The following is a 22,163-nucleotide window of genomic DNA, read 5'->3' on the forward strand; positions in this document are numbered from 1 at the left end:
TACTGTAGCTGGTCATTCAAAGGAAGATACAAGGCAAAAGAAGACGAGGAAGAAGACGCATTTCTTGGATTGATAATGTGAAAACTTGGTTGAGCTGTTTCGCGTTGCATCATCTAAAGCAAGAATCTTTATGATGGTAGCAGACTTTCTGAGAGGAGATGGCACTTGAAGAAGAAGAACGGTACCGGGCGAGTTGGCCGTGCGCGTAGAGGCGCGCGGCTGTGAGCTTGCATCCGGGGGATAGTAGGTTCGAATCACACTATCGGCAGCCCTGAAGATGGTTTTCCGTGGTTTCCCATTTTCACACCAGGCAAATGCTGGGGCTGTACCTTAATTAAGGCCACGGCGCTTCCTTCCAACTCCTAGGCCTTTCCTATCCCATCGTCGCCATAAGACCTATCTGTGTCGGTGCGACGTAAAGCCTCTAGCAAAAAAAAAAAAAGAACGGTGACCATTTTCGGTTATATCTGTGAGAATTGTTCATTTTGTGAAACTTTTAAGAAATATTCATTTTGTAATTCTGCATAATGAATGAGGATTTAAGTCGTTAAATTCTCTTGGCAATACCTAGGAATTATATTGTTCTCCATAACGCAGACAGAGTTGATCTGTTACTGAACAAATAATGCACGAGTTTAAACTGTGGCATCTCGTATCGCAAGTTTGGTTTCATTACGCAAGATGGGATAGGTTTCAAAGTCCTCAGGATTCAGAGTTCAGACCAGGTGCTCGCAGAATAATTGCATACATTTATTTCAATCCAATGTGAGTCACAATAATTAAGGCCAATAGTAATTATGATCACTAGAGCCTTGTTTTCTAAGCACGACTTGGTTAGAATACACATTCATTTGCCAAATAACAAGTGGTGCCTAGAGTTATGTTGGTGAGTTGCATAAATTTTAGGGGTTCGAGTAGACCGTTGGGACATCACAAACCCCCAGTCGACGAGCAAGTGGAATTAATCGTTTAAAATTGAAATCCCTTCGACCCAACTGGGAATCGAATCCATTACCCCGAGGATCGTAAATTGACCAATCAACGTTCTTATCACTCTTAAATTTGAATGTCCCCCGAATCACATCAAGGTCATATTTAAGAACTCTGTAGCAGGAACTGTTTCACACCTTTATACAGGCCGTGCAATCACGCGTTGTAGGAGTAGTGCGCCTGACTCTTAGCCGGAGGCCCGGAGTTCGATTCCCAGCCAGGTCAGGGAATTTTACATGGATTTGAGTGCTGGTTCGAGGAGTTATCTGATGGTAAAATAGCGGCCCCGGTCTAGAAAGCGAAGAAGAACGGCCGAGAGGATTCACCGTGCTGCTAACACTTCTGTCTTCGAGGCTGTTGCGCCATGGGGTTTGGTTTATACGCTGTGCAATGCGCACATCAATGATGCCTAGATTTCAGTACTCCTCTCAATTAATTTATCTTAAGTTTCAAAATTGCCATAAGCACTCAATAGCTACATGGAAACGTTGACCATCTGTAGCACTGAACATTACTGTACACGTTGTAGTTAATTGATTGCAATTTTGTGTTAATTAGTAGTTAATTACTGTATTTGGTTAGTAAGTAAGTAAGTAAATAAGTAAGTAAGTAAGTGAGTAACTTAGTTAGTTAGTTAGTTAGTTAGAAAGGGTTTGCCTGGCCGAAGCGTTAATGGTGTACGCGGTTTGGATCATCCGGAAGAACGTGGGTTCGATTCCTCGCCAGGAAGTCGAAAAATTTAAGGAACGAGATTTCCACTTCCGGAGGTGCATATGGTCTTGAGGTTCACTCAGCCCACGCCAGAAAATGAGTACCAAGTTAATTCCTGGGGGCAAAGGCGGCCGGGCGTAGAGCTAACCACTCTACCCCATAAAGTGCCGAGGTTACCTTCCACGCCTTCAAGCGCCTGTTTGGAGATGACTCTGCTAAGTAAGTTAGTTACTGAGGTGTGTCGAGTGGTTTTCGGTGACGCAAGAATGGCAAAGGGCTAGGACTGGGAAGGTAGTGGCTGTTGTCTTAATTAAGGTACAGTCCCAGCCACGCAAAACCACCTTCAGGGCTGTCGATGGTGGAATTCGAACCCAGTACCTCCCAAATTCAAAATCACAGCTACGCGACCCTAACCGCGAGGCCAGCTCGCTCGGTCGGTGCTGTAGAAATCAGCCATGAGTCGGACATGTAAATTCTCGTGTCCTCGCCCCGATGTCGTGCAGCTCTTTTCAAGCACATCTGCGATGGAGGCCATACTGACGATCTGAAATTTCTCGCAGCACCGGAATTCGAACCCAGGCCTTCCTTAACGTCAGCTACTAGCTATAACCGATATACCACGGAGCTGGACATGCAGAGAGATGTTGGTTAGAGATAAGTTATTATTGGGCTGTTTATTGTTCTTACCACCAGAGTTCAGAACCGATTTCTAATTGTCTTCAATGCGGGTATCGCTAGCATTAAAAAAGTCACCGGCGTACAGGCCATAAAGGCCCTTGGAGGTGTGGAAGGTAAAAGCTTCCACTATCCGCAACCTCAGCACTTTATGGGGCAGCGTGGTTAGCCCCCATGGATTAACCTGGTACTCACTTTTTGGTGTAGGTTGAACGAACCTCAGGACCATGTGCACTTCGGAAAGTGGAAATCTCGTTTCTAAAACTTCTGATTTCCGGACGGGGAATCGAACCCTCTCCTTCCGGGTGAACCGGGCATGCTTTTACCGCCTCGGCCAGGCAGCCTCTGCTATATGTCTTTTCACGAGAGTTTAATCCTGGTGTAAACATGGTACGTCCACGCCTCCGCCAAAGAAAGAGTTGTGTTTCGCTGAGCATGTAGTTACCGACCTCCACCCCGTCAACGTCTCGTGTTTGGACGTACAGGGCTGCGCATCGCATACGGCAACAGTGCGAAGGTCTGAACTTCTGAATAAACGACTAAACCTGTATTCTGTTCACTTAGTTTATTGAACACATTGACATTGCACTGCCTATGGTCACTTCTGAGCGGTTTTCATCTTTTGTGCTTCACTACACGCGATGGTTCTACCTCTTGCTCCATTTCTCTCACTTTGAATACAGACAGTGACTGCTGCTGCAAGATGCAACACCTTATGTCCACGCTGTACAGCTTGGGACTTTTCCCCACTACGAAAAGGCTTCCTGTATTACACCATGTCTTGTGCCTTCATTTCTCATTATTTAATCATTATTTTATATAAAAAAGCATATACAGTATATATCGGTATTATATGACAATCATATTTTAATTTGATTACGTATTCTTCCAAACTCTCTAAATGTAATAAACTAAAATAAAATAAAATTAATGCCACGTACTGTTTTTCTTCGTCCGCCTCTGTGGTGTAGTGGTTAGCGTGATTAGCTGCCACCCCTGGAGGCCCGGGTTCGATTCCCGGCTCTGCCACGAAATTTGAAAAGTGGTACGAGGGCTGGAACGGGGTCCACTCAGCCTCGGGAGGTCAACTGAGTAGAGGGGGGTTCGATTCCCACCTCAGCCATCCTCGAAGTGGTTTTCCGTGGTTTCCCACTTCTCCTCCAGGCGAATGCCGGGATGGTACCTAACTGAAGGCCACGGCCGCTTCCTTCCCTCTTCCTTGCCTATCCCTTCCAATCTTCCCATCCCTCCACAAGGCCCCTGTTCAGCATAGCAGGTGAGGCCGCCTGGGCGAGGTACTGGTCATACTCCCCAGTTGTATCCCCCGACCAAGAGTCTGAAGCTCCAGGACACTGCCCTTGAGGCGGTAGAGGTGGGATCCCTCGCCAAGTCCGAGGGAAAAACCGAACCTGGAGGGTAAACAGATGATGATGATGATGATGACTGTTTTTCTTCGAGCTCGCATACAGTCGAGTGAGTGCGACGCTTGCTTCTCTAATCAGCTACGTGTATGTCCACGTGCAAAGGCAAACTCTCGTGAAACGCGGTATAGCATTAATGTAAGGTAAATAAATGCATTGGTAGAAAAGGACAGATAGCGAAAATCGAGCCTGTAATATTCTGGTAGCAAATCGGTATCGCTGCACTTGACTTATCTGGCCAGTTGGAGGACTGAATTTTCGTAGTCCGTAGGATAATACCAATGCTATTGTTTTTTACGGCCTACTAACTACTTTTACGGTTTTCGGAGACGCCGAGATGCCGGAATTTTGTACCGTAGGAGTTCTATAACGTGCCAGTAAATCTACGGACACGAGGCTGCCGTATTTGAGCGCCCTCAAATACCACCGGACTGAGTCGGGATAGAACTCGCCAACTTGAGCTCAGAAAGCCGGCGCTCTGTTGCCTGAGCTACCCAGCCCGGAGGAAGAAACACGTCTGGTGTTCCCCTTGTTGGTATGCAAGACATTACTTCGGCCTTCTCCATCTTACTCCCTCAACAATATTAACTTAGCCTGAAGAGTGGAATAAAGCACTTGTCTTTTGAAATTTGTGTCAAGAACTTGTTGAGGATGGCTCTAGATTTCAAAGATCATCACGCGTTTCCCCTTGTACGGGGGAAACTAAATTGATTTAGCAATCACCTTGAGAGAAGTGTCCTACGTCGCTCTCTGACACAGATATCACAGACTGTGCTTCGTCCGTGAGCACTAGTTTATCGTAAAGGTTTTTTTCTCACTTTGACCCTGTCTTACATTGTGCCTACCATAAAATTGATTGCTGCTGAATGTTACTTCTCCTGTCTTAAATTAGGACATCCATCATCTCTGTTACTTGATGACGATCTTTTAAAGGATGACGTCAGATTCACTGCCTCCTTGTCGTTTGGACACCATCATGGTGCAACAGCCCCGAAGAACCATGGCCTACCAAGCGACCAGTGCTCAGCCCGAAGGCCTGAAGATTACGAGGTGTCCTGTGGCCAGCACGATCCAGTTCTCTTAATGTAAATTAGTACACTTGCTGCCACAAAAAAACCTGCTTGGCTGAAAATGCTAAGTCTCCGAGTATAGGGCCAATCGAAAGGAAGGAAAAAATTATCATTGAGATTTCTTGGCTTGTAAAATGACGAAGAATTATCTACATTTTGTCAATAAGACGGAACTCTTCTATGCTCTTAGAATTAGTTTAAAAGGCAACATTTGCTACAAATTGCTTTAAATGTCGCTTTCTTGCTTTCATTCCGTACCCTGAAGGGGGTAGGGCGAGCCTCTTCCTGGTTGACGCCCTCTCTCTGACCAGGAGATGAGTAGCGGTATAGTGAGGTGAGGGGAATGGGAGAGGGGAGCGGCTGTGGCATATAATAGGAACTGTCCCGGCATTTGCCTGAAAGGGAGAATGGGAGACCAGAGGAAAACATTCTCAGTCCACCACCTCCCGAATGCAGAGCTGTTACACCGTAGCCACTCTGCTGGGTGTGTGCCACTTTTACAGTAACTTCCCCAACATGATAGAACTACGCACGTTTATTGGTTAAATGGATATTAAAGAATAAGGCAATGCTTATTTTACAATCAAATGCCGTAAAACGGGCGAGGTGTACAACGTTTGTCGCTGATTCTTCCGTACAAGCCCAGTTTTTGTGTCAGCAAGAGAATACAGATGTGGATGAATCTGAAAGTGATTTCTGAAGACTTCTTAACGTGTAAAACCCATTCAATTGGTATGCTTTTTAAGAGAAACCAGGATGTCGGCAATTTGCTCCACAGGAGTTCTTTAGCGTGCCGAAATCCGAGGTGATACACCCTCAAATTCCACTGACCGCAGCTGGGATCGAACCCGCTGTACTGCGATCTGAGCGCGACCATGAGTGTACCACTGAAGTCAGTCGTTGACAATCAGAGAGGCATGTTGATCAAGACTTCCTTGTCCTCGGTTCACGACATATTAAGGAGGGATGTGATGGGGCTACAGAAGTCCTCCTACGTATTCAATTCCTCGAGAGTTAAATAGATTTCCTTGACATTGCTTCATGAATGAGGCCAAATGTCCCAGGCCCAATTGAGGTAGTGAGACGTTTCCCGACCCGCGCATCCCATCCAGCTGGTCGCGAGGCCCGCCTCTGCCCGTATTAACTGACAGCCACGTGGGTCTCACTGTACATGACCTGCCCGAGCGTACTGCCACTTCAATTTATTATCGCTTACCTAATACGTAGTGCTATAGATCCTATTATTTTTATGAGGCTTTTAATTGCCGATCTAGTGGTGGCGATTGACGTTTTAGAGGGGCAAAACAGCAGGGTGATCAGCCCTCTGTAAAATTTTGCCTTATTACCGTCACACTAACATACCGAGGTTATCGGTGACGCTGGGATACGTAAGACGACGACGATAATAATAATAATAATAATAATAATAATAATAATAATAATAATAATAATAATAATAATAATAATAATAATAATAATAATAGTCTGCCTCTGTTGTGTAGTGGTTAGTGTGGTTAGCTGCCGTCCCCGGAGGCCCGGGTTCGATTCCCGGCTCTGCCACGAAATTTGAAAAGTGGTACGAGGGCTGGAATGGTGTGCACTCAGCCTCGGGAGGTCAACTGAGTAGAGTGGGGCGTGGGGTCGATTCCCTCCTCAGCCATCCTGGAAGTGATTTTTCGTGGTTTCCCACTTTTCCTCCAGGCAAATGCCGGGATGGTAACTAACGTAAGGGCACGACAGTTTCCTTCCCTCTTCCCTGTCTATCCCTTCCGATCTTCCCATTCCCCCACAAGGCCCTTGTTCAGCTTAGCAGATGAGGCCACCTGAGCGAGGTACTAATTCTCCTTCCCGGTTGTATCCCCGACCCAATGTCTCACGCTCCAGGACACTGCCCTTGAGACGGTAGAGGTGAGATTCCTCACTGAGTCCGAGGGAGAAGCCAACCCTGAAGGTTAAACGGATTAAGAAAAGAAAGAAAGAAAGAAAGAAAGAAAGAAAGAAAGAAAGAAAGAAAGATAATAATAATAATAATAATAATAATAATAATAATAATAATAATAATAATAATAATAAATTTTGTAATCTTATATTAAGGAGAAAAGTGCGAATAAATAAATAAATAAATAAATAAATAAATAAATAAATAAATAAATAAATAAATAAATAAATAAATAAATAAATAAATAAATAATAAGAAACAAATGAATAAATATGTCTACCTTTCCTAAGACGAATATTTTGTTATGTAATATTTGAGATATTTTAATACAGCCCTGTCTTATTTGAGGATAGCCTATACGCCTCTGTGTATATTGTAACTTGTCTGACCTATTTCCTTGGATCATATAGTTAATGCTCGTTTTTTTCTTTCTTTGTAGATAAAACTACAACCGATGATTGTCCGACCTGTGGTTTGGGTATGTACTGATTACTTGTTTCTTTTAGGAACTAAGAACTTACTTACTGTGGACACTGATATCGTCGTTGCACCTGCAAAAACCGATATGTGAAATATTTGAGCTTAGAACGTTGGCCGGTAAGGTTCTGTCATCTAAGGTGCAATATTGCACGAGTATATTCAAAGAATTCTCCCTCTTGATGTGCTGCGGGTCAGTATCTCTATCACATCATTATCACATAGCGGTTTTTCCAGGCGCGACGACGATAGTTCTGTTGCAATGAAACGTGTCTTTGTAATAACTGGAGATTGCCCACCCGATAACATCGCAGTAGTTTCCTAGAACGTAAATGGAGAACCACGGATGGACCATTCCGAATAATACTGATAGTCGGGCTCGAGTCGCCTGCCTCCTGAATTCACAATTGTAACGAGTTTTGACCTACTCTAGTACTCTGCTACTTTCCATTTCTGTCATTGAAAATGAAAACCTACAACCTGTTTTCCAGTCATTGACCGGGTCAGGGATAGTATTAATGAAGTCCCTATCTTGCGGCGAGGATAGGAATTGTGCCGGCTGCCGAAGCCTGTCGCACTTCTCTCGAGCAATGATTAATGAATGACAGATGCGATGATATAGGAGAGTGTTGCTAGAATGAAAGATGACAGGGATAACCAGAGTACCCGGAGAAAAACCTGTCCCGCCTCCGCTTTGTCCAGCACAAATCTCACATGGAATGACCGGGATTTGAACTACGGAACCCAGCTGTGAAAGGCCGATGCGCTGCCGCCTGAGACACGGAGACTCTATTTCTGTCATTATTTACTGATATATTTTTTTGAAATAAACTGAACGAGTTGTAAGTCTTCGCTGTAAGGCTGGGGGCGCTGCGTTGTTCAGAGATTAGAAGTTCGAAAACCGTTGTGACATTGTCAGTCCACACAATAAATGTTACCACACTGTCGTCCGCCTTCGTAGCGTAATAGTGAGCACTATTAGCTGCCTTGCACGGTGGCCCGGGTTCAATTCCCGGTTCTGCCAGAAATTAAAGAATGGCAGGAGGGCTGCTATGCTGGATATTTTAAATGTTATTTCATTGGCTTTAGGCTCGTTCGTTCGTAATCTGTTTACCCTCCAGGTTCGGATTATCCCTAGGACTCAGCGAGGGATCCCACCTCTACCGCCTCAAGGGCTGTGCCCTGGAGCTTCAGATTCTGGGTCGGGGGATACAACTGTGGAGGATGACCAGTACCTCGCCCAGGCGGCCTCACCTACTATGCTGAACAGGGGCCTTGTGGGGGATGGGAAGATTAGAAGCGATAGACAAGGAAGAGGGAAGGAAGCGGCCGTGGCCGTAAGTTAGGTACCATTCCGGCATGTGCCTGGAGGAGAAGTGGGAAATCACGGAAAACCACTTCCAGGATGGCTGAGGAGGGAATCGAACCCACCTCTACTCAGTTGACCTCCCGAGGCTGAGTGAACCCCGTTCCAGCCCTCGTACCACTTTTCAAATTTCGTGGCAGAGCCGGGAATCGAACCCGGGCCTCTGGGGGTGGCAGCTAATCACACTAACCACTACATCACAGAGGCAGACTATTGGCTTTAGGTACCAGACCAAACAGACAGCTACCGAGCTCGATAGCTGCAGTCGCTTAAGTGCGCCCAGTATCCAGTATTCGGGAGATAGTAGGTTCGAACCCCACTGTCGGCAGCCCTGAAAATGGTTTTCCGTGGTTTCCCATTTTAACACCAGGCAAATGCTGGGGCTGTACCTTAATTAAGGCCACGGCCGCTTCCTTCCCACTCCTAGCCCTTCCCTGTCCCATAGTCGCCATAAGACCTATCTGTGTCGGTGCGACGTAAAACAACTAGCAAAAAAAAAACAAAAAACAGACAGCTAGATATACATTAGAATACAAATAAAACTTATACATTAAATATACATTTAGAATACATAGATGTATATGAATCTTCCGTAATATTGTACTTCGATTACGTTCTGAGTCTTTACAGAATGCTCTCTCTCTCTCTCTCTCTCTCACACACACACACACACACAGAGGGAGAGAGAGAGAGAGAGAAAGATGAAAATGAAACACTGCAACTGTAGTATGTTTAGATATTTTTTTCCGATGTTGTATTACGTCAAACTTTATAGTGTTAAATCGGTGTCTTTTAAGGATATGGCGATGGCATTATACACCTCTGGTTGCTGGTATGATAAAATGCTCTGTATGTTGAGTGGTAGCTGGAAGCTCAATGAAAGTAACGTTGTTATGCATTTTTCCTCTGTACATTATAAAGATGGTACGAGAAGAAAATGTGGTTGAGGTCAGCGATTGCTTGACGGTCATGGTATGTGGTTGCAATGGTACATACAGCTCAACTCCATTAGAGGTGTACCACCTCAGGATGACGCCACGAGTTTACTTATCACACTCCCTTCCCGTGTGGTACAATTTTTCGATCCCTAGATATGTATGCCAATCCTAGATCCATATAACTTGAATTACCTATTAACACAGAAACCATATAACATTGATTACGGAATAGTTTCTGCACATACAAGTATTCAGGACTATTGGCCAGAGAAAGTCCCAAGAATAATATCATCTTCGTCTTCTTCTTCTCCTCCTCCAGGGTTGGTTTTTCCCTCGGACGCAGCGAGGGATCCCACCTCTATCGCCTCAAGCGCAGTGTCCTGGAGCTTCAGACTCTGGATCGGGATACAACTGGGGAGGATGATAGTACTTCGCGCAGGCGGCCTCACCTGCTAGGCTGAACAGGGGCCTTGCTGGGGGATGTGAAGAAGCGGCCGTGTCCTGAAGTTAGGTGTCATCCCGGCATTTGTCTGGAGGAGAAGTGGGCAACCACGGAAAACCACTTCCAGGATGGCTGAGGGGGGAATCGAACCCACCTTTACTCAGTTGACCTCCCGAGGCTGAGTGGACCCCGTTCCAGCCCTCGTACCACTTTACAAATTTCGTGGCAGTGCCGGGAATCGAACCCGTGCCTCCGGGGTGTGGCAGCTAATCACACTAACCACTACACCACAGAGGCGGACCCCAAGAATAATATCAACTATCAAAAATTACCTTTTCAAGAGGAGACTAACAGATCTTTTTCACTGTTTGAAAATATCAATATTAACGTATATTGGCTTCTCAATCTATAAATCACGTGTTATGCCCCAGTGTGCTCGTCATTTTGAATGATATATCTTTCCCAAGGTGCTAACTAGTAAACTGAGGTTCTTCTCAAAGCTCCTATTTCAAGTACGGTGCACTGAGATTGCACTATGAGCGAAAGTATCTCCACTGATTGATATGTCTGCCTAGACGTAAACAATTGTTCAACACCCAATCTCCGTGCGAGGGGAATTTACCAATTATGGTTAAAATTCCCGACCCTACCGGGAATCGAACCCGGGACCCCTGTGACCAAAGGCCGGCACGCTAACCAGTTAGCCATGGAGCCGGATACTAAATTTAATTACTTCTCTTTCATTCGAACTGCACCGTGCAATCGTTCTGCGCCAAGCAATATCACGTATTTTAAAGTGACCGCGAGTTAAGTAAATACGATTAATAATAATAATAATAATAATAATAATAATAATAATAATAATAATAATAATAATAATAATAATAATAATGTTATTTGCTTTACGTCTCACTAACTACATTTTAACAGTTTTCGGAGACGCCGAGGTGCCGGCATTTAGTCCCGCAGGAGTTCTTTTACGTGGCAGTAAATCTACCGACACGAGGCTGACGTATTTTAGCACCTTCAAATACCACCGCACTGAGCCAGGATCGAACCTGCCAAGTTGGGGTCAGAAGGCCAGCGCCTCAACCGTCTGAGCCACTAAGCCCGGCAATACGAATCGTAAGAAGTTTCACGGCGTTGAACGAATTACAGGTATACTCACCAGCTGATGTCAACATTCATATTAGTGAAGAGATGGCAATTAATACTATCAGTATACATAAGGAACCATCCTGTCTTCAAACATATATCCGCTGAAATGCAGCAAAAATTTCAACCCACATGCTTTCAGCCGGAACAAGGTCAGACTATTAAAAAAAAAAAAAAAACTCGCAAGGTCGCAAGGTCTTTCGAGTTGACTCCCGAATTCGACCTGCGCGTCGTGATGAGGATGAAGTGATGATGAAGACGACACATACACCCAGCCCCCGTGCCAGATAAATCAACCAGTGGTGATTAACATTCTCGACCCTGCCGGGAATCGAACCCGGGACCCCCGTGACCAAAGGCCAGCACGCTAACCACTTAGCCACGGAGCCGGACAATGAAACACTAATTTGTGATTCACACGTACCTTCAAATATATACCATTTCCATCTCGACAACTTTAAAATTTCACAAGCTAGAACAAAATGAATTTAGGGCTGCATGGAGGTCGGCGTCCGGCTCTGTAGTGTAGTGGTTAGTGTGATTAGCTTCCACCCCCGGAGGCCCAGGTTCGATTCCCGGCTCTGCCACGAAATTTGAAAAGTGGTACGAGGGCCAGAACTGGGTCCACTCAGCCTCGGGAGGTCAAATGAGTAGAGGTGGTTTCGATTCCTACCTCAGCCATCCAGGAAGTGGTTTTCCGTGGTTTCCCACTTCTCCTCCAGGCAAATGCGGGATGGTACCTAACTTAAGGCCACGGCCGCTTTCTTCCGTCTTCCTTGTATATCCCTTCCAATCTTCCCATCCCCCACAAGGCCCCTGTTCAGCATGGCAGGTGAGGCCTCCTGGGCGAGGTACTGGTCATTCTCCCCAGTTGTATCCCTGAACCAATGACTCACGCTCCAGGACACTGCCTGGATCCCTCGCTGAGTCCGAGGGAAAACTAACCCTGGAGGGTAAGCCGATTAAGAAAGTAAGAAAATGGAGGTCGGCAGCATGTGAAGAAAAGGTGGTCAATACGACGTATGGAGGTCGACGTCAAAGGGTGTAAGCACTGCAACGAGTATGAAACCATTTCTATGATGTAGGGTAGCGTGCCTGCCTTTTACTTAGAGACTCTGGATTCGATTCCTTGCGAGCCCAGAGATTTCAATTCTGAATTGAAGGCTACAACTGAGTTTAATCAGCCTCGTGAGACCAACTGAGGAGCTGGCTGGTACAAGAAGGATCGGTCCTAGTGAAGAGGAAGTCATTAAGTTGACCAAGTGCCATTCCACCGTCTGCAGAATGTATGGTCCGGCAACAGTCATCTTTGTAGACCATGTCCCTAAGGGGCTGTTGCACCACGGGGTTCTTTTCATTTGTATTAACTCAGATGTACTTCAGAAGAATTAATAAAATTAAATGGGATGTTCATTAATTTTCTAGTATTTAAAAAAATGTTATTTGTTCTTGGCGTTGACCCATGTGGATCTTTTGCCCCTACTGGCACCATACTGTATGAACCTGCGTGTTATTGGAATTGCGGTAGTGTGGAATGTTGTGTGCGAGGAAAGGAACATTGAGGACGTCACAAACACCCAGTCCCCAGGCCAGGTATATTAATCATTACAATTAAAAACCCCTGACCCAGCCAGGAATCGAACCCTGGGCCGCCTGGTGATACGCGGACGCGTTGCCCCCTACACCGTGGGACTTAAGGCCAATATCATTCTTATTAATTATCTTGGGGCATATTTTTTGATTGTTGGCAACATCTGATCTTTAAAAATGTATACATCTTGTTTGTTTCCACAATGTGTAAGAATCATTAGTATGCTGCATGAGAAATGAAGCTGTGAAATTTTACTGCATATAATCAATTCAAAATAGCCTTGATTAATGCAGATCCTTTTTCAGACTATTACATCGCTGGGGATATGGTCAAGGAGAAGTGGATCTACGTAGACACACCACGGTGCTGTTCAGACTGCACATATGTGTCTCACGGCTGGAAATGCAAAGAGAAGACATGCTTACTTAATTGTCCCTGGGCTGTCAGTTCAGGTAAACTACAGGTTTATTTTTCAATTCTGTGAACAAGTTTCTGGAATATTGTACTTTAGAGTATGTAAGGTGTAACATAAGAGGTACGACCAAAGTCTCTGGACACATTTCTCACACGCAGGAGAAGAAAATATGTTTAATGGACATGGGTCCATAAATGTTTCTCGAATTGAGTTTCTGTGGACTGCGTGTTAACAACCAATCTCATTTTCAGTGCCTGTGTCTTGTTCGTCTGCCGGCTTTGACATCCTGCCAGTATCTCTTGAGCTCATCGATCAGCATTTTCTTCCGCTCCTCTGGAAAAGGGCTCCTCTGTCTTTTGGGTTTTTGTCTCCTGATAGCTTTTCACCATGCTTCTGAAACTAACCCTGCCATTGATGTTATCCTCCGCAACGCCTACTTCTCTCAGATCTTTCTCACACTCTTGGAACCATCTAAACATAGATGCACCGAGCTCGATAGCTGCAGTCGCTTAATTGCGGCCAGTATCCAGTATTCGGGAGATAGTAGGTTCGAACCCCACTATCGGCAGCCCTGAAAATGGTTTTCCGTGGTTTCCCATTTTCACACCAGGCAAATGCTGGGGCTGTACCTTAATTAAGGCCACGGCCGCTTCCTTCCCACTCCTAGCCATTTCCTGTCCCATCGTCGCCATAAGACCTATCTGTGTCGGTGCGACGTGAAGCAACTAGCAAAAAAAAAACAACAAAAAAAAAAAACATAGATGCCTTTGATTTGAGGAAAACCGAGCTCGATAGCTGCAGTCGCTTAAGTGCGTCCAGTATCCAGTAATCGGGAGATAGTTGGTTCGAACCCTACTGTCGGCAGCCCTGAAGATGGTTCTCCGTGGTTTCCCATTTTCACTTCAGGCAAATGCTGAGGCTGTACCTTAATTAAGGCCACGGACGCTTCCTTTCCACTCCTAGCCCTTTTCTATCCCATCGTCGCCATAAGACCTACCTGTGTCGGTGCGACGTAAAGCAGCTTGCAAAAAAAAATAAGATTTGAGAAAATTCCAGATTTTCTTTGTGAGCCGGTCATTATTCATACGGAAAATGTGCTCATGAAACAGCTATATTCTCTTTCTAATTTGTTGTTCTTATTGGTTCCATCTTGACGTATACTTCTCTATTGGATGTCAGTCGAACCTGCCCGACAACCCATCTGTTGCCCAAAATCTTCCGTAGTAGCCATCGGATTGATTTGTGGATGCGCCGATATATCACCGATTCATGTATCATTGCTAACTGAGGGCATTCCAAACATTTCCTGTAACAAGGAATTTCATGTGTTGTGTGCCTATACGTTCTGTTACTGTGCATTTTCCATGATTAATGTATTATCTAGATTGTAGAAAGAGCTCGATAGCTGCAGTCGCTTAAGTGCGGCCAGTATCCAGTAATCGGGAGATAGTGGTTTCGAGCCCCACTGTCGGCAGCCCTGAAGATGGTTTTCCGTGGTTTCCCATTTTCACACCAGGCAAATACCGGGGCTGTACCTTAATTAAGGCCACGGTCACTTCCTTCCAATTCTTAGGCCTTTCCTATCCAATCGTCGCCGTAAGACATATCTGTGTCGGTGTGACATAAAGCAAATAACAAAAAAAAAAAAAAAAATGAACAATGTAGAAAATTATTTCTAACGCAGAAATAAAGCGTTTCCGGACCCACTAGTGTTGATCGGGAATTAGAAGTGGTGGTGCTGGGAGGGCAAAAGATGTACAAAAAATAAAATTTACCCGGATTTGTGGGATATAGCGGGTGCGGGGTGAGGGGGAAGGGAAATATCAAAACTACAAAAAAGCTACACACTCTGAGTGAATTTCAACAGGGAGGTAAAGGTTGACCATTTACCAACTTCAGTGGGGTAATAATAGATTTTTTAAAATTTCGTGTGGCTGTTTCTAGCCGAGTAAGGCAGTCCCTCCGATCAGGGTGGGTGACATCTGCCATGTGTAAGTAACTGCGTGTTATTGTGGTGGAGGATAGTGTTATGTGTGGTGTGTGAGTTGCAGGGATATTGGGGACAGCACAAATGTTAAAATCCCTGACCCGGCCGGGAATCGAACCCAGGACCCTCTGAACCGAAGGCCAGTACGCTGACCATTCAGCCAACGAGTCGGACATGAAATAGAAGTACGGTGTGATTATACAATTAAAAATCGTTTAGCATTCGACTACACACTTAGAAACCAACAGACACTAAAGAGACTGCCAAACTCGCGAATACCGGGCGAGTTGGCCGTCCGGTAAGGAGCGCAAAGCTGTGAGCTCTCATCCGGGAGATAGTGGGCTCGAACCCCTCTGTCGGCAGCCCTGATTAAGGCCACGGCCGCTTCCTTCCCATTCCTAGGCCTTTCCTGTCCCATCGTTGCCATAAGACCTATCTGTGTCGGTGCGTCGCAAAAAAAAAAAAAAAAAAAAAAAATCACGAATCTTTGCGGCAAGCGGGCGAATCATCCCTCAGTGTCCATGACCATGGCAAAAAATATGTATCTCCTGCTACCCTTCCTTACAGCACATGCAAAGTCTCCACTACTTTCTGTGGCGCTATACAAATCGGTTATCCGCAACGACGACATTGTGTGCGTATTTCCACTAATATTCTTCTTCTTCTTTATCTGTTTACCCTCCAGGGTCGGTGTTTCCCTCGGACTCAGCAAGGGATCCCACCTCTACCGCCTCAAGGACAGTGTCCTGGAGCTTCAGATTCTGGGTCTGCGGATACAACTGCCCAGGCGGCCTCACCTGCCATTCTGAACAGGGGCCTTGCGGGGGGGGGGGATGGGAAGATTGGAACGGATTGACAAGGAAGATAGAAGGAAGCGGCCGTGGCCTTAAGTTAGGTACTATCCCGGCATTTGCCTGGAGGAGAAGTGGGAAACCACGGAAAACCTCTTCCAGGATGGCTGAGGTGGGAATCGAACCGATTCAGTTGACCTCCCGAGGCTGAGTGGCCCCCGTTCCAGCCCTCGTACCACTTTTCAAATTTCGTAGCAGAGCCGGGATTCGAACCCGGGCCTCTGGGGGTGGCAGCTAATCACACTAACCACTACATCACAGAGGCAGACTATTGGCTTTAGGTACCAGACCAAACAGACAGCTACCGAGCTCGATAGCTGCAGTCGCTTAAGTGCGGCCAGTATCCAGTAATCGGGAGATAGTGGTTTCGAGCCCCACTGTCGGCAGCCCTGAAGATGGTTTTCCGTGGTTTCCCATTTTCACACCAGGCAAATACCGGGGCTGTACCTTAATTAAGGCCACGGTCACTTCCTTCCAATTCTTAGGCCTTTCCTATCCAATCGTCGCCGTAAGACATATCTGTGTCGGTGTGACATAAAGCAAATAACAAAAAAAAAAAAAAAAATGAACAATGTAGAAAATTATTTCTAACGCAGAAATAAAGCGTTTCCGGACCCACTAGTGTTGATCGGGAATTAGAAGTGGTGGTGCTGGGAGGGCAAAAGATGTACAAAAAATAAAATTTACCCGGATTTGTGGGATATAGCGGGTGCGGGGTGAGGGGGAAGGGAAATATCAAAACTACAAAAAAGCTACACACTCTGAGTGAATTTCAACAGGGAGGTAAAGGTTGACCATTTACCAACTTCAGTGGGGTAATAATAGATTTTTTAAAATTTCGTGTGGCTGTTTCTAGCCGAGTAAGGCAGTCCCTCCGATCAGGGTGGGTGACATCTGCCATGTGTAAGTAACTGCGTGTTATTGTGGTGGAGGATAGTGTTATGTGTGGTGTGTGAGTTGCAGGGATATTGGGGACAGCACAAATGTTAAAATCCCTGACCCGGCCGGGAATCGAACCCAGGACCCTCTGAACCGAAGGCCAGTACGCTGACCATTCAGCCAACGAGTCGGACATGAAATAGAAGTACGGTGTGATTATACAATTAAAAATCGTTTAGCATTCGACTACACACTTAGAAACCAACAGACACTAAAGAGACTGCCAAACTCGCGAATACCGGGCGAGTTGGCCGTCCGGTAAGGAGCGCAAAGCTGTGAGCTCTCATCCGGGAGATAGTGGGCTCGAACCCCTCTGTCGGCAGCCCTGATTAAGGCCACGGCCGCTTCCTTCCCATTCCTAGGCCTTTCCTGTCCCATCGTTGCCATAAGACCTATCTGTGTCGGTGCGTCGCAAAAAAAAAAAAAAAAAAATCACGAATCTTTGCGGCAAGCGGGCGAATCATCCCTCAGTGTCCATGACCATGGCAAAAAATATGTATCTCCTGCTACCCTTCCTTACAGCACATGCAAAGTCTCCACTACTTTCTGTGGCGCTATACAAATCGGTTATCCGCAACGACGACATTGTGTGCGTATTTCCACTAATATTCTTCTTCTTCTTTATCTGTTTACCCTCCAGGGTCGGTGTTTCCCTCGGACTCAGCAAGGGATCCCACCTCTACCGCCTCAAGGACAGTGTCCTGGAGCTTCAGATTCTGGGTCTGCGGATACAACTGCCCAGGCGGCCTCACCTGCCATTCTGAACAGGGGCCTTGCGGGGGGGGGGGGATGGGAAGATTGGAACGGATTGACAAGGAAGATAGAAGGAAGCGGCCGTGGCCTTAAGTTAGGTACTATCCCGGCATTTGCCTGGAGGAGAAGTGGGAAACCACGGAAAACCTCTTCCAGGATGGCTGAGGTGGGAATCGAACCGATTCAGTTGACCTCCCGAGGCTGAGTGGCCCCCGTTCCAGCCCTCGTACCACTTTTCAAATTTCGTAGCAGAGCCGGGATTCGAACCTGGGCCTCCGGGGGTTGCAGTTAATCACATTAACCACTACACCACAGAGGCGAACATTTTTTCTTTTTCACTGTGAGGAATATGTCCTGAAAATTTAGCCTGCCTTATTGTTACAACCTGTATATGCTGTCAAAATATTGCTAGTTAGAGAGAGTATTATAGTAAACACAGTATTTTGGATTACATTAATAAGGAGTAGCTTATTCATAATGTTTTATACGTAGCTCTGGGATTTTTGACTCGGGCATGGTATGGGCACTTCTGCACTAAAATACCAAAATATGGGGTTAAATCTTGGAAATATAGTGCAAAAGAAATGAGATATTCTCCAAAATTTCCTTAGAAAACTTTTTATTCACCATCCTACAAAATTTACTTTGGTGAATATTAACTCGTTGTCGCCGGTCTCAGTAGCGTAAGGTTTAGCAATATTAGCTACCATCCTCATAGGTCCGGGTTCGATTCTCGGTTATACCAGAAATTTAAGATTGGCAGTAGGGTTGATATATGGTTAGAAACTTACATACAGCTCACCTTCATTAGGAGTGTACCTATGAAGAGCTCCACCACGTTGAGAAATACCAGGACATGAGTTTTCTTGAACTTTTTCTAAATAAACAGAGTAGACTGTCATCCTCTACAACCCTATTGGCTTTACGTTGTACTGGCTCTGATAGCTCTTATGGCGACCATGGCATAGGACAGAGATAGGAAGCGATCGTGTTTTAAGGTGTGAACATGGTAAACCATGGGAAACCATGGGAATCCACCTTCATGACTACCAAGTGTGGTTCGAATCCATCACCCTCTGAATACAAGCTAAGAGCGACTTGGACCGGACCACACGCCAGCTCACTCGGTCGCTCTATACAAATAGAACAACTGAAAGAAATCTTTCCATGAAGACAAGAACGTGTAGGCCTATTTAGATAGAACGACAGTACATGGCAGATAAGCTTATTTTAGTCTTATTTTTCAACAGAGTTGCACTGGATGATGACATTCAGTTTCAAGTTCTCAAACTTGAAGATCCTTCTGGTGTTATAGTCTATAGTGAGAGCCCTGCCCAGATGCGGATATCGGGATTTATCCGCCGATATCCGCAAAGTCAGTGTTGTGGCGATGCAAACTCTATTGCAGTGCGGATAATTTTGCTGATAATTTCTAAATGAAATGAAATGGCGTATGGCTTTCAGTGGCGGGAGTGTCCGAGGACAAGTTCGGCTCGTCAGATGTAGGTCTTTTGATTTGACTACCGTAGGCGACCTGCGCGTCGTGATGTCGATGGAATGATGATGAGGACGGTACATACACCCAGCCCCCGTGCCAGCGAAATTAACCATACATACATACATACATACATACATACATACATACATACATACATACATACATACATACATACATACATACATACATACATACATACATACATACATACATACATACATACATACATACATACATACATATATTATCATTATAGACTGTTATGCCTTCAGCGTTTAGTCTGCAAACCTCTGTGAATTTACTAAACGTCACCACAATCCTCGATTTGCAACTAGTGTTGTGGCCTCATTTAGTTCTATCTCTCTTATCTTTAAATCGTTAGAAACTGAGTCTAACCATCGTCGTCTTGGTCTCCCTCTACTTCTCTTACCCTCCATAACAGAGTCCATTATTCTCCTAGGTAACCTATCCTCCTCCATTCGTCTCACATGACCCCACCACCGAAGTCGGTTTATGCGTACAGCTTCATCCATCGAGTTCATTCCTAAATTAGCCTTTATCTCCTCATTCCGAGCACCCTCCTGCCATTGTTCCCACCTTTCCGTACCAGCAATCATTCTTGCTACTTTCATGTCTGCTACTTCTAACTTATGAATAAGATATCCTGAGTCCACCCAGCTTTCGCTCCCGTAAAGCAAAGTTGGTCTGAAAACAGACCGATGTAAAGATAGTTTCGTCCGGGAGCTGACTTCCTTCTTACAGAATATTGTTGATCGCAACTGCGAGCTCACTGCATTTGCTTTACGACAACTTGATTCAATCTCACTTACTATATTACCATCCTTGGAGAACACACAACCTAAATACTTGAAATTATCGACCTGTTCTAGCTTTGTATCACCTATCTGACATTCAATTCTGTTGAATTTCTTACCTATTGACATCAATTTAGTCTTCGAGAGGCTAATATTCATACCATACTCATTGCACCTATTTTCAAGTTACAAGATATTAGACTGTAGGCTTTCGGCACAATCTGCCGTTAAGACCAAGTCGTCAGCATAGGCCAGACTGCTTACTACATTTCCACCTAACTGAATCCCTCCCCGCCATTTTATATCTTTCTGCAGATGATCCATGTAAACTACGAACAGCAAAGGTGAAAGATTACAGCCTTGTCTAACCCCTGTAAGTACCCAGAACCAAGAACTCACTCTACCATCAATTCTCACTGAAGCCCAATTGTCAACATAAATGCCTTTGATTGATTTTAATAATTTACCTTTAATTCCATAGTCCCCCAGTATAGCGAACATCTTTTCCCTCGGTACCCTGTCATATGCTTTCTCTAGATCTACTAAACATAAACACAACTGCCTATTCCTGTCGTAGCATTTTTCAATTATCTGGCGCATACTGAAAATCTGAACCTGACAGCCTCTCTGTGGTCTGAAACCACACTGGTTTTCATCCAACTTCCTCTCAACGACTGATCGCACCCTCCCTTCCAAGATGCCAGTGAATACTTTGCCTGGTATACTAATCAATGAGATACCTCGATAGTTGTTGCAATCCTTCCTGTTCCCTTGCTTATAGACATGTGCAATTACTGCTTTTGTCCAATCTGAAGGTACCTTACCAACACTCCATGCTAATCTTACTACTCTATGAAGCCATTTCATCCCTGCCTTCCCACTATACTTCACCATTTCAGGTCTAATTTCATCTATTCCTGCTGCTTTATGACAATGGAGTTTATTTACCATCCCTTCCACTTCCTCAAGCGTAATTTCACCAATATCATTTTCCCCCTCCCCAGGAGCTAGGCTGTTTGCAACACCACCATGATGATTTCCTTTTACATTGAGAAGATTTGCAAAATATTCCCTCCACCTCTCCGGTGATTCCCTGTGATCTAATATGAGTTCACCTGAATTACTCAAAATACTGTTCATTTCCTTTTTCCCTCCCTTCCTAAGATTCTTTATTACTGTCCAGAAAGGTTTCCCTGCTGCTTGACCTAGCCTTTCCAGATTATTACCGAAATTAACCAATTATGGTTAAAATTCCGGAACCTGCTGGGAATCGAACCCAGGACCCCTGTGACCAAAGGCCAGCACGCTAACCATTTAGCTATGGAGCCGGGCAATTTCTAAATAATGAAGTTTATTGATTTGCACTCAGTATACCCTTATTTTTGCTTGTGGTTAGGCGATCCTTGACACTGATATGGGAGAATGGTGATATATAAAGAGCCTTGAGACCATGAAACCGAAAATCTGACCTAAGCCTAACTGGCTCCTGCCCGGAATTAATGGAAGGAATGAACAAAGGTCAATACGTCGGTAGTTGTCGCAGGAGAAAATCCCTCATAAACCTATGACTGTAGGGGTTCTGGTGCCAGCTGTCAGGCCTATTGTAGTATGTTAACAGATCTATTCGTTTCATTACCTTTGGTGCAATATACTGTAGTTAAATGTTTACAATATCCGCGGATAACCATTCGCGGATGCGAGTGCGGATGTATGGACGAATGCGGATAATATTTTGTGTATCCGCGCAGGGCTCTAACTTATAGTCTTGTATTCGAGAAATTGCGTTTTGTGTTCTATGACAAAAATGTGTTCTTATACCACTTTTCGTCAAATATGACTTAATTATATTGTAAAATATACATTTTTTATTCCTGCTGTTTTTCGCACTTTATTGGGTTTGGCACTTGAAGCGGATACCCTTCCCAACACAAACACTACGTTAAATGTTAGCGTGTTTCTGTAGTAGTTGGTAGTGTGTTATATTTTTTATGGGTAGATGAAGACAGACGTATTTACGAACACATAAACCCAATCCCAGTGCAATTAACCATACCCAGTTAAAATCCTCGGCCCGGCCACGAATCGAGCCCGGGGTCCTCTGAACCGGAGACCAATGTACTAGCAATGTAG

General features: G+C 45.0%; 1 protein-coding gene across 3 annotated transcripts in view; it reads left to right on the forward strand.

The window, feature by feature from the left end:
• Positions 1–22,163, forward strand: part of LOC136863371 (uncharacterized) — a 114,358-nt gene that overhangs the window by 90,712 nt on the left and 1,483 nt on the right. For all 3 annotated transcript variants that reach the window (XM_067139773.2, XM_067139772.2, XM_067139774.2), the window contains exons 3-4: positions 7,246–7,284; positions 13,081–13,227. In XM_067139773.2, coding sequence (XP_066995874.1) covers positions 7,246–7,284; positions 13,081–13,227 — 186 coding nt within the window. The remainder of the gene's footprint in view (positions 1–7,245; positions 7,285–13,080; positions 13,228–22,163) is intronic.

This window comes from Anabrus simplex, chromosome 2 (assembly GCF_040414725.1).
Source record: "Anabrus simplex isolate iqAnaSimp1 chromosome 2, ASM4041472v1, whole genome shotgun sequence".
In the NCBI taxonomy this organism is placed as follows: Eukaryota; Metazoa; Arthropoda; class Insecta; order Orthoptera; family Tettigoniidae; genus Anabrus; species Anabrus simplex.